Source organism: Lycorma delicatula, chromosome 1, assembly GCF_047948215.1.
Source record: "Lycorma delicatula isolate Av1 chromosome 1, ASM4794821v1, whole genome shotgun sequence".
In the NCBI taxonomy this organism is placed as follows: Eukaryota; Metazoa; Arthropoda; class Insecta; order Hemiptera; family Fulgoridae; genus Lycorma; species Lycorma delicatula.
The window spans coordinates 57,362,779-57,376,693 of record NC_134455.1 but is presented as its reverse complement, the minus strand read 5'-3'; the positions used below and the strand labels follow the sequence as shown (position 1 = coordinate 57,376,693).

Here is a 13,915-nt window from a genome sequence, read left to right as displayed (position 1 = left end):
TTTCTTGAATGATCAAAACAGCTCATCTGAATTCAATGGGTACTTTATCCCATTCAGTATTTTTAATTGAACAAAAACAAAACCATTCGTATGTAAGAAAAAACACAATTATAAATGATATAAAAAAGTTTGAACCTGTTATGTTCCTGTATTATAAATAAAAAAAAGAAAGTAAAATATATTATTAAGTGGAAAAATAGTTCTGCAATTATTGTACTCTAGGAATTCGTTGACTGGTTAATAGTATTGCTAAATATGTTTCAGTTCTTTCATATGTTTTTTTATTTTTATTTTTTTGTTTAATAATAAAAACTGTGATATTCTATAGAGAATGTGAGCACTATATTATAAGTAAACTGAATGTACTATTATGTAGTCATGATTCTAGTTTGCTAACTTCATTAGTGGGGAGAGGAATAAGTCTGATTGTGGGTTATACTGTTAGCATTTATATCAAAACAGGGATCAGAAGCCTAATGATTCAGCTCATTAACCAAAAATATCAGGATAGGATCACTAAAATACCCTGGTGTGGTGAAGTTTGAGTTAATACGAATTATTTTTTGCTTGTAAATTAGGAAAGATGAGAACTTCGGTAGTTGATAATATTCTTAGATCATGACATCCAAATGGGTGAAAAAATTAGTGAAGGATAGTTGAGATCAATTTGTTAACTAACATTCAAAATTTTGACTTTGTTTGGAAATTGTGAGATATGTTCTGATTATTTTTTCACGGTTAAAAATTTTTCATTGGATGTTAGATGTAGAAATCTATGAAATACAACAGTAAGGTTGAATTAAAATTTTTAAATGCGCAAAATCAAACAGGATATTTTATTTTGAGTGTTTACTGTAATTTTATATTGCGTTGAGAATTGAGGATGACTTAAAGTGTATGTATTGTTCTATATGTTAAAAATTAATTATTATAGTGATTACTTTATATAATACTGATTACATGGAAGGATGAAATTGCAGCCATACCTGATCAATTGTATTAATGTTTTCTTCAGAACATCAAGAAGCACAGACCTGCTGACATTGAAAAACTAGTTTTTTTTCAAAAGTGTACATGTTCCAATATCAGAAAAAAGTTAGTCAAAGAATCAAGGAACAAACAGTACTGATTTAATGACAAATAATAGTAAAGCATATATACATAGAGTATTGGTGATTATTTTTTGATTTAATAAGAACCTAAGTGATATAAAATTAAACTTTCTAAAGGATAAAGAATAAAATAATAATGTTGCATTATCCACAAATTAATCTTGATGGTGCATTCACTTATATGAAATTAGAAGAAAAAAAAACTTAAGCCTGCTAATTTTCAAAATCTCAGCTAAGCAAATAAAATTTCTTCTAAACATTTTAGTTCAAATAACATTTTAAAAAAATTGCAGATTAATAGTATTTTATTAAAGTGAGGGTTAAAAATGAGTGTTATTCCAGTTCACAGCAATACGCTGAGTACACAAATGGAAAAAATTGAGGAATTGTAGTATCTTTTTTTTTTATTATTAATAGGGTACTGTATGTAGTGTTGTTAATTTTTTCTATAAGGGGCTCTATAGTTTGTATTAATTAAAATAAATTTTTCAGTTGAAAAATCTCAAAATTTTTTAGAAAAATATTTGTGAAAACTATGAAATCATTTGTATCAACAAAATTGAATCCTTAATTTGTAATCTATCAGATATGATTGCTAATAAGGTGAATAGAAAAACTCTTTGCTGTGTTTTACTTTAATATGGCTTTCTTAATCAGATAAGCTGAAGTAAACCAAAGAATTTGTTCCTTTTTTAGTGCATTTCAAAGGAAAAAGAAATAGAATAAATATTTGTTATTACACCCTCACTTTTGAGATTTTGATAGCAATATTTCCTGTACACTGAAATTGTGAACAAATCTATGTTTTCTGAGCTTTCATGTTAATTGTGCTCATATAAGTATCAGTTGTTTCATATAGTAATTGCAGTACTTTATTTTTGGTGATTTAATCAGTTCTTATGATGATGAACAAATTAAATGTTTGCAGTAAGCAGTTATCTGTTGAGGGAACCAGTCTAACTACTCTGATCTATGGGAATAATGTAATTAAATGTTAATTTTAATTTTGGTGTAGTTTTCTAAGTTTTTAACCGTTACTTTTTATGGTTGAGCTACAAAATGTTCCAGTTACTGAGATGTACTATCTGTTTTAATGTTAAAACAGATTAGTGTTAAAACATTTTACATTTTAATGTTTTGTTTCTTGTAATTGTTATTATTGCTGCTTTATGATAACATTGGTTATCATAACATAATATGATAACAAATTGGTTTCTTATGTTATGATAACATAACATTGGTTTCTTTTTTATTTAGGTCTGTTTTTTAAAACAATTAAATGTTATTAATAAAATACATAAAATTATATTTTTTTATTACTTCTCAATAAAATTAAGATTTTATTATAAATTACTTGATTTATGATAAAATATATTTTAAAAATAACCTGAAATCTTCTAGAATAAAACAAATAAAAAATCTGTAAAAGTAAAAATACTTAAAAAGGTAAACATTGAAGTAGCCTAAACAATTTTGGTCATACTTAGCTATAAACTAAAAATTAGTTTTTATCTTTGGATTAAGTATGGTTGTACACATACAGCAGCATGTAATTTGGCATTATACATGATAAAAATAAGCCCATCCTTAGAATGATATTGTTAATAAGTAAGCACTTTTTGCAGACTTATAACTAACTTCATTGCGATTATAGGGCATTAGATGTATGAAGTAGTTTGTTAAATTAATTGCCTTTGTTATGTTTTTTATTTATTATTGAATAAATGAAAGTATTCACATTAATAGCATAATAAAAATTTCAAAAATATTTATAATTTACAATTTCTATTACCTAATGCTTCTTGTATTTGCCTTATCTGTTATTGTGTAAAATTTAGGCTTATATTTTTATCAAAATTTATTCAGCAACCATAAATTTTTTGTATTAACATTTTTAAAGCTTTTGAAAATAAATTTGCTCATAAAAAAACTGACAACTTTTTGTCATAAGTAGAGCTAACTTCTGCATCCTCATCTCATTAAGCAATTAACAGTAAAACTTTTATATCCATTGATTGTTTAATTTATGATGCCCCTAACTTCTCTAATGAAATCACATACATATATTTCATGCACATAATTGCAGTTTACAATTTGTTCATAACGAAGTGCATGGATTTTACAAACGCATTAATAAAGAACTCTCTGTTGTCATCAATCCATTTATTGGTTTGGAGCAAGCTTCCAGAGCCTTTTGTTTTTTGCCTTTCTCTTGAGTTATTGGTAGCTTTGACAGTTCATATCATTCATTATCTGGCTTATATATTCAGGCCTTCCTCTTCCTTGGTGGCTCCTTCCTTCAATTACATCCTCAATAATGTCTTCAGGAGCTTTTTGTGTGTCAGCAGATGTCCAGTTAATATATCTTGTAGGATTCTTCCATAGAGATCTATTTTCATTTCATTTGAACACCTCCTCATTATTTACTTTGTCTGTCCATCTTATTTTTAACAGTCGCCTGAAGCACCACATTTCAAACACTTAAGGTTCTTTCTTTCAGGGTTTCCAACCGCCCAACTTTCACTCCTGTACACTGCTACTGCTCCTGACATGTTTTGAGTAACCGCTTCTTTACTTCCATACTGATGCTATTTGAACAAAGTATATATATATCCTTTCTTTTTTTATTAAATGCTATTTTTACCAGACTTATTTTATGTCTCTTTTGCTTCTGCCATCTGGTGTTATTTCACTGCTTCATGTTTTTATGTCTCTTTTGCTCTTTCCACGTGTGTTATATTATACTGCCTAGATGGTTAAATTCCCTGACCTGTTCCAAGCTTTCATTCTGTAGTTGCACTTGCACCCTTATATTCTTTCATTAAAAAACCATGACTTTCGTTTTTGTTAATTATCAGGTTGTATTTCTGGGTGAAAATCTTGTCCATTTTAGTAATAGTTTTGTTTATATCTTGTTCGTTATCTGTGATAACAGCTATATCATCTGAAAATCTTAGCAGATCTATTTTTATCCCTTGGGATCTTAATTTCCACATTAATTTCTTCTCTTAATCTATTATTTTCTTTTGAATCTGAGCATTAAAGAGGGTTTGGCGACGTTGCATTCCTGTCTCACTCCATATTGAGATTTCCTCCTCGTTCTCCTCCATCCTAATGACTACTGTCTCATCCTTATACAAGGTCCAAATGATTCTTCTATCCTTCCAATTAATTCCTCGTTTCTTCAGCACAGCAAACATTTTGAATTGACTTTGTCGCATGTTTTCTCTAAGTACACAACCATAATAAACAAGTTTTTATTTTTCTCACTTTTCTGAGTGAGTGTCATAGAGCTAGGATGGCTTCCCTTGAACTCTTCCTCTTCTGAAGCCAAATTGGACCTCACCCAGGGATGAATGAAGGTTCCTCTTAATCTTCTTTAATATTATTGTTGTTGATATATTTGATGTACTGGAAACCAGACTGATTGTGTGAAACTTGTCCATCTAGTTGCATTTAATCTTTTTGGAATGGGGGCTAGTATAAATTTCTTAAAATCTTCCAACTATTTCTCTTTTCTCATATCTTTCATTAATAACTGTATAGAGCAGTATTTTTAGTTCCTCCCCTGCTTTTATAAGTTCTATAGGTATTTTGTCTAAACCTGGAAATGAATTCTCCCTTTTATGATTCTTCTATGTCATCCTCCTCTAGGAGAATTTCCAGGTTCAGCTCTTTCCCTTCATACAAAGATCCAATGTACTCCTTCCATTTCTTAAGGATTTTTTCATGGTCAAAATAATAACTCTCCTTCTTTGCTTTGATTAACCTTTCCTTTGCTTCTTGTTCACGAAAGAATACTTGATTGTTTTATGAACTTTGAAATTACATCTATTGTTAAATTGATTACAGGATTAGATATTTGCCATTTGAGTGATTATGTAAATGTGAGGAAATTAAAGAGTAGTTATAGAAATATAGCTATGATTTGCTGGAAGATCATGTCAAAAATCCTAGTCAAAATTTAATATAAAGCACATTATGTCATCATGATCAATGGGTTAGTGAAAACAAAGTACAGAAAATAGATGTTTACAAAGTGACCAATATGCAGTAAATCTATGAATTAAAATTGTATGTAATGAATTATAAAAGTATAGCCTGTGATATTTTATAATGAATTAAAAAAAGTTACAAAAAGTTTTTATGAACTGTTTAGAGAGGGTTGTTTTATGTATTAATAGTTCTTTCTATAAGCTTGAAAAAGAGTTTTTTTTGGTTATTATTTTACATTGTATTATTGTTATAATAAACATATTTTCTTTTTATAACATGAGTATGTATATTACATTATCCAGTTCCAATTAAAAGTTACAAAATAAAAAATGAAATTAAACATTAAAGCTGGTAGGTGGCTTAAGCACAAGCTGTTAAGACATTACTGTATTATACATTTAATCACAATATTAATTTTTTTTTTTAATTAAGTACTCTTTTTTAGTTTCATTCGAAAGAAAACTGAAAATTAAATTATCACTTAGAAATTTTGTATAAGGAAAGCTGTTAGAAATGCATTGAACCAGTTACATGATAAATGATAACAAAATTATTTATTTCCTCAGTTGCCAATTTTGTTATAAAAGTTTTGTTTTGGTGTTGGGAATTTTTTTACCTTTATACAAAATTAATGAATCATGAATAAAATAGATTGACGTCGAGACTATGAAAATCCAGGAATTGTAAAGAAATCGCAAAGTGTAATCAGTGGTAAATATTATGAACTGTTTAGAGAGGGTCGTTTTATGTATTAATAGTTCTTTTGTAAGCTTGAAAAAGAGCTTTTTTGGTTTATTATTTTACATTGTATTATTGTTATAATAAACATTATTATATTTTCTTTTTATAACATGAGTATGTATCACATCCAGTTCCAATTAAAAATTAAGAAATCATACGTTTTTGTAGGCAATGTCCGTAATATCTCTTTCTATTATTTTTAAGATTGTAGGAAAAGTGTGGTTTTTAAGATTGCTTTTTAAATATAAATTTTTTTTCAATAAAAAATATTTTTTATTGGACAAGTAAACAATAAAAATCATTTCTTTTTCTGTTCTTATACTATTATGAATTTCAAATCCCTTAAGATAGTATAAGAAAATTATTATCCTGTTTTCAGACATCTCTTTTTCTTAGAGAATACATTTATAGTTTCTGTCAGTATTTATTTGTTTTTAAGTGATCTATTTATTTACCTTATTAATACCTTATTAATACTTGGTTCTTAAAGTAAGAGGCCAGACATTAATTTTTTTGACATTGTTACTGCCAATATTTTATGTGGATGCAGAATTTAACAATTTTTCTTGAGGCTACCATTTTGTGTTTACTTTTTTTGTTATGACCCAGAATTTCTTTAAAAAAATGTGTATCGAGATGAATACTCAATGAATGTGAAAGAATCTAGGAAGTTTACCATTGAAATCAAATAGTTGAATTTTCTTTGCTGTTTTGTTTAACTATATGGGTCTCGTTTCTTAAGGTAAAGAAAATATGAAGATCTCTTGTATGGTATCAAACCCAAAAGTGAGAGATTAAAGGTCACCTACAGTTCACTGTACAGTTTTTTTTGTAACTTTGATTCCATGTTCAGAGATCAGTATTTTCAAGATGGATTCACCAGAGCAAGGTAGAAATTTTTATATTATACAAGAATACCCTCTAGCATGTCTATTAAGAAATGCACTTAAGTCTCCGGTAGTGTTTAAATATGATCTTGAATTGTGAAATGCCTTTTATTTTCCTTGGACGTGTAAAATATGCATTAGATTTAAGTATAATTTTACTACCAGTAATACTAATTTAATGATCTCACAACAATTTCAATTGGATATCACTTACTATGTTAATTTAACAATAGTGTTATTTTTAAATGATTTGACTATTAAAAATATGTGATTCACATTTGAAATGTATTAATATCTAACTAAATTTTACAGTTGGGTTTAAATATTATTTTTTTGTAAGTTCTCTTACTTTTTGTAAGCGACTGAAAATAAATTAGATAGTGTAAGATTATGTTTTAAATGTACATCTGAAATTTTTATTTGCAAATTTTCTCTAAAATGTTTAAAAACTGTGTACTTTCATTAAAGGTGGTTATATTTTTTTCACTTGTATTTTGTATATTATGTATATAATATTTTATATTTATAATAAATTATTTTTATCTGAGTATTGATCTTGTTTATGTTTCTATTTATTTGATGTTGTTAATATCTTACTTTCAGTATTGTTTCTTTTTGTATGCGATCTAGGATTTTACTGTAATCTAAATTATTATGTTAAATTGGATGATAAAATTCTATTAAAAGCTTATAGTGAAGTTCTGAAAAATTTATTGCATTAATGTTAATTTATATTCATTTTGGCAAAAATTTAATTTGCAATACACTAATAAAACTTTTAGCAGTTAATGAATTTTTGTGGTTGCATGCATACTTATGGGAACAGACGTGTATGCATGTGTGTTCATTAGAATACATAGGAATACTATAGGTAGGTGGTTGTCAGAAATACTGTTTTATTAACATAGTCACTTGAATTCTATTTAAAGATAGAAAAATCTATATTTTATATAGTCTGTAATGACCCTTGAATGCTGCTAGAACTCGTTAGATTTAAAATCTAAGCCAGTGGTGATTTTTTTATATAATGATAATTTTTAATCTGACAAATTTCATAGCCCCAATTTTTTAACATTTATTATTTTGCCTATGTTACTCTGAAAGACTGGTATGAATCATGTGATGTGAATAATTAAAGTGACTTAGGTGGGTTTGTTGGACTAAAGTCTCAAGCAATCCTGCAATAATATGATAGTTAAGTAGGCAGGGTCAGAGCTGGTAGTTTCATGTAATTTTTTATTTGTTGGATTTGGTAGAATAGTTTCTTAACAAAAAGGATTTTACTGAAGCAGCAGTTCTATTGTTCATTACTAGAGGTTTGATTTTTTTTTTAAATCAAGTGATTATGTTTTGTTAAAGCGTGGTATTTATTATTTGTTTATTTGTGCTATGTACTGTAGGTAATGATGTCATTGCACTGATTGTTGTTTGTACCCAGGTGTTTGTTAACATAGCCACATGCTTTTCTCCAATACAGACCAGTAAGTTATCTTTATCCTTCATAATATGAACATTGCTTGTGCTAGACTAGAACCCTTTGATTTTTTTACCTGCACCGAGCATCTAATATCCATCCAGTTTACAGTAGCCTAATTTTCCATAGCTGTTTCATAAAGAACTTCTTACATTTCTGGAGATGTTACATCAATTTAATTGATCGCTAAATGCCTATTTCCACCCTGCCCAATTTTTTTGAGTGATTTTGTCAGTAACAGTGGATGACCTTCCATGTTTATTATGATTTTCACTACTTCCTTCTTCATGTCTATTTTACTTATTCACAGTATTTTCTCAGAAAATGAAACAAATTGAATTATGACAACAATTTGTTTCGTGCAAGAAATGGTAATAGATGTAAGCGTTTTAGACATACTGATAATACATTGTGTAGCTTAAAACCTGGCAAACTATACTCTCTGCAAACCTTGTTGGACAGTACAGAGCAATTAAAAAGTATTCCCTCATATTTTTATTAACTTTTTTGATTATGAATTCTGGTTTTCAAAAAAAAAATTAAGTCTGAATTATACTTTGAAAAATTTATTTTAAAATAAAAACTAGTAATAATATTTTGCTAGAATAAGGTATTTTACTAAATCGCATCTTATTCTGTTATTTTAATATTATATATATTAAAAATGTTATGTAATTTATTAAGATTATTTCTCTACTCTTTACTTATATTACTGTCTGGTCACAACAGTCCTTGAAGCGAATACGTATACAATTGGTTCCACTATCTGTTTGCAGGCAGTGGATAATTCGCAGTTTTGTAATGAGTGTAACATATCTTTCCCAAGCAAGATGCGACATGTGTTCCACCTGCAGTTTCACCAGGAAGGGGTTAATGTTCTGCTGCGTTGTGACCTCTGCCTGGCTGAGTTTGATGATGAGACCAATCTCTATGACCACATCAGGTGATCATTTCCCCAATTCTTATTAATTGCCACAGTGAAGCCTCATTACATCATTTTAATGAATAAAACATTTAAAATATTTGTTCATTTTATTTATTATAAATTTTTTCATAAAAAATAGATTTACAATTTTTTTATGAGGAATGAGAACCTGATGTGGTTATAATTTATCAGATTCACTTATTAATGGATGTTACAGTTAATCATTTGAGTAACATTAAACATTATTTGGGCAAATTTCAGTTTTATAATTCGTTTTAAACAGTAATTTTCAGATTAACTGCTATCCTGGGAAATGTTGTAATAAGGTTTCGCTGTGAGAGCTGTTTGTTTCAGGTTAGTGTAGATTAAAGTTGGTGTAATTGTTCCTAGTTTAGCATCTCTTGAAGACATAAGAATAACTACTGTAAAGTGAATGCACATCCTCCACTTTATATTAGTAAATCCTCTTGAACACTGATTATTGTTCAGCTGAATGTGAATGATCAGATTTGTGCATAAGTACCACAGAAGGAGACAGTCAGGTCTTGTAAAGTGAATATAAAAATTTACTGAAAAAGTTTACATTTTTTACTCAAAAAATTTTCAGCAACATTTTTTATGTAAAAAAGACTTTGAAGTTAAAAATGTTGAAGGCTGTGAAATTTACATAACTTGGCTAATTATAACTTGTAAAATCCATAACCAGGCAGTTTTCATTGTTGAAGCGTTGTTTGTCATAGCATTTTAAATGGATCTGCCAAATCAGATTATTAATTTTTATATTTTCCTTTTTTTTATGCTTCTTTATGAAGACACTTTTTATGTATGTACAGTTATAATTACTAGAGTTTGGGAGATTTTGTTAGGTTCATTTTTTTTATTGTGTTGGCTTGGCTGTTTAAATTCAATATTAAAGTGGAGTTATGATTGGAGATTTTATTACAGCATTACAATTTAAAAAAGTTATTATTATGTTGATATAGTGGAAAAGGAAGCTTAAATTACAAAATTCCTTTTAGGTGTAAAATTAAATAGATTCCTTGGAAGTAAAATTGTAAGTGCAAGTAAAAGAATCTTGCCTGAAGAAATTTAGTAATGTTGTGCACTCTAACAACACAATATGATAATGTCGCGTCTACCATGTAGTAAGAAATAAAAAAAATAAATTAAAACTATAAAATCTTTCATCATAATTTCATTTTCGTATTTCTTTTACAACATTGAATACCTTATTACAAAATCAATGTCAAATTCCATATTTCCCATGTCCCATAGTTCTACTACTAGTTAGTGTTGGAATTTATCTATATAACATCATAAAAGATAACAAACAATAGAAGTTAGTAATTTTACATTTAGAAGAATATCCTTTTAAAACATTTTGTTGAATAATTTTTCAGGTATGAAACAATCTGATTGTGAATTTTATAACTTATATATCAGATTGAAGTAAGTCAAGTCCTTAGGACCTGAAATGAGGTAGGAATAATTTTAAAAGAAACCAATACCTGTGTAAAACTGTATAGGCAAGATTTTTATATATAATTATGATAATTTGGCAACCCAGTTGACATTTATTCTCAAAATTATCTGCACATTGCATTTGTAGTCATTTGTTTAATATTTTTATAGAATGATTCAAAAGTGCTCCAAAGTTGACTTTGCAGTGCTAGACAGTTTGAACGAAATTAGCTTGCTTTTCAATAAAAATTATTTTTATGACTGTGTTTCTTCAATTGCATATGTTTGTGTAATTTAGAAGTTTTTTTTTCCATTTTTTATTATTATTTTACTACTGATTTATTTCCCTCCTGTTGTATTTAGTTAAGAAAACAAAAATAATATCAAATCTGCTATAGTTATATATACAATGAAATGAAAAAAAGATGTAGAGGATTGTGGGTGTGTTTAAGAATTTATCATCCTTCTTGCGTAGATTTTTCTTTGTTTAATTTATTTACTTTAAGATTGGCTTCTGAATTTGCATTTGTCTTATTGCATATAAAAAATGCAATATAAAGAAGTTACACTGAATAGAGGGAGCACGGGTAAAATAACTTTTGAAAAGTTTCAATAATAAACTTACTGTAGTTTGAATGTGTTGTGGTGATATGATTTTTAATAAACTACTACCTGTTTTGATCAGCTGTATGAACCATATATTTGAATAAATTTCTTTTATCCTAAATAATGAAATAATATTGAGCTTAACTGTTCATCAAATACATTGATTTTATATTTTGTAAAAGTTACTCTGGTGGTCCTGTTGTGAAAGTTTTTCCATACAGCTTATATGGAAGATCTTTAAATGAAAAAGTTACACGGACTATGTAATTTGAAGATTTTTTCTCATAATTTCACAGTAATGATTTATAGCACAATGTTATTATTACAGCCTTATGTAATTCTTTTATTCAAAGTATTTTTGTGAAGAAGTTAGAAAAGTAATAAATACAGTAAATAAATATTTTGCAGAGCCATAGCTCGTGGTGGGAGCAGTCTTTTCTCATCGCTTCTTTGGACTCCTTTTTTTATTTTTGACAAGATCAAGATTTCTTATATTTGCATTAATTGTGAACGGTCTTTTTTCATACAGAACATTTTTTGGTCTACCCATATTTTGGATAAGAATAAAACTAAAATAAATTTTTTTAAACAAAAGTCAACTTCAAAAAAGTTTGAAAAACCATCTGAAACTTAACTTAAAACTTAAATTTTATTTTGAAGTTCCTTCAAATGAATTGTAATAGTTTTTTAATTTGTCATCAAAAATTTATAGAATTGAAGTATTATTTTATATTTTACTATTTTTTAAAATATAAATTTATTAAATTATTCAATTAGGCTAAATAATAAAATTATGAGGGGTACCTCTAAAGTAAAGGCCACTGGGAAATCTCTCTCCCTAAGGTTGGCAAACCTGTGTCGTTCATGGCCACACTAGTTATGTACACACTGCATTGTTGTCTATAAGTTGTTGAGTTGTAGTATCTTTGATTACATGTGAGTTATTATGTTATAAAATGAATAGGAAAATTGATGTTGCCGCTGGCTGTGAAATACTTGAAGTCATATGTTTTTTAAACCATCAAAATGTTAAGCCGGCTGAAATTCATAGGCAGCTATATATTCGTAGTTGCTGTGTACGGTGATAATGTAATGTATGAAAGAAACGTTCAAAAATGGTGTGAGATGTTTAGAAATAACAGAATAATGTGCATGATGAAGAACGTTCAGGGAGGCCCTTGATAATCACCGAAGACTTTTTGAAACACGTCGATGATGAAATCAGAATGATGATGAATCAGCTCACTGATTCTCGACCTGGCTCATATTTTTCCTGATGTTTCATGAACTGTTATTGATCACAATTTTCATGACCATTTACGCTTCAGAAAGGTTTCTGCGCGTGGGCTGCCTAATGTCTTAACAGAACATCACAAAAAAGTCAGAATGGGATCTGCTTTGGAATTTTTGATGTGCTACACAGAAAAAGATGATGAGTTCCTTAATTCAGTTGTTACCGGCGATGAAACATGGATTTTGTATCACATGCCAGAGAGTAAACGACAGTCAAGTGAATGGCGTCATCCTCAATAATCAGTTATTCATTAAAAAAAAAAATAAATAAATAAAAGAATAATCTAACCAAACATAGTGATATCCAAAAAAAATTACAATGAAATTGTAAACCACACAGTAAGCGTCTCGCAGATATAATTTCTTCCACTCAAAGAACAAAAATTTCTGTATATAAATAAAACTGTTTTTAACAAATGATAGTGATATCAAAAAAGGTAAGACACTACATTTCTATTATCAAAATTTATCATTAATTTGGAATTTTCTTTAAAAAAAAAAATACATGCTAAATATATGCAATAGACAATAAATATACATTAAAAGTGTTTGATATAATAAAAAAAAAATAAAAATTTGGTACAAAACACTTACTGGCTGCCCAATTTCATTTATTAAACAATTAATAATACCTATCGCATTTACAGAAATAATAACAATTCTTATGATTATTTGTTGTTTAATAAGTGAAATTGGGCTGGTAAGAGTTTTGTAACAAATTTTTTTTGTTATTGTACATCTATTGTCTATTACATATATTTAGCATGTATTTTTTTTACAGGAAATTCTAAATTAATAACAGATTTTGATAATACAAATGTAGTGTCTTATTGTTTTTGATATCAGTATTGTTTTATTACAGAAATTTTTGTTTTTTGAGTAGAAAAATATCTGTGAGACTCTTACCATACAGTTTACAATTTCATTGTAATTTTTTTTGGATATTATTACTTCTTTTTACAATTATTTTTATTTTACTGACAGTAACATTTTTGTTAATTTTCCACCTAAGACCTAAAATGACTTAATGTGATGTGATGAATGTGTATTTTTTGGAAGTTTGTTTTAACTCTGACACATCTGTTACCTATTTATTACATATATGAATGACAATAGTAATGGTCATAAACTAAGTGACCTATTATAGTACTGACAATAAAATAAAATTGATTGTATTATCTTATTTGTTAATCTATCTTTATTTCGTAAAGATGTGTGACAATTTTTATTTAAAAAAAATTTTAACCGTTTTCAGCCCAAAAAATATCTTTGAAACTTTGTGTACACCTTTAAAAAAGCTAAAAAAAACGTTATTTGCTTCCCAGTTGTTGGATGACAATGAAGGCTCAAATACACCTATGAAATGTTATTTATCAAACGTTATTTAGAAAAAAAAGATTGTTATAGATTTTATAGCAGA

General features: G+C 27.7%; 1 protein-coding gene across 2 annotated transcripts in view; it reads left to right on the top strand.

Moving 5' to 3' along the window:
- Positions 1-13,915, top strand: part of LOC142318429 (uncharacterized) — a 202,635-nt gene that overhangs the window by 120,652 nt on the left and 68,068 nt on the right. For both annotated transcript variants that reach the window (XM_075355018.1, XM_075355025.1), the window contains exon 10: positions 8,987-9,153. In XM_075355018.1, the coding sequence (XP_075211133.1) occupies positions 8,987-9,153 (167 nt within the window). The remainder of the gene's footprint in view (positions 1-8,986; positions 9,154-13,915) is intronic.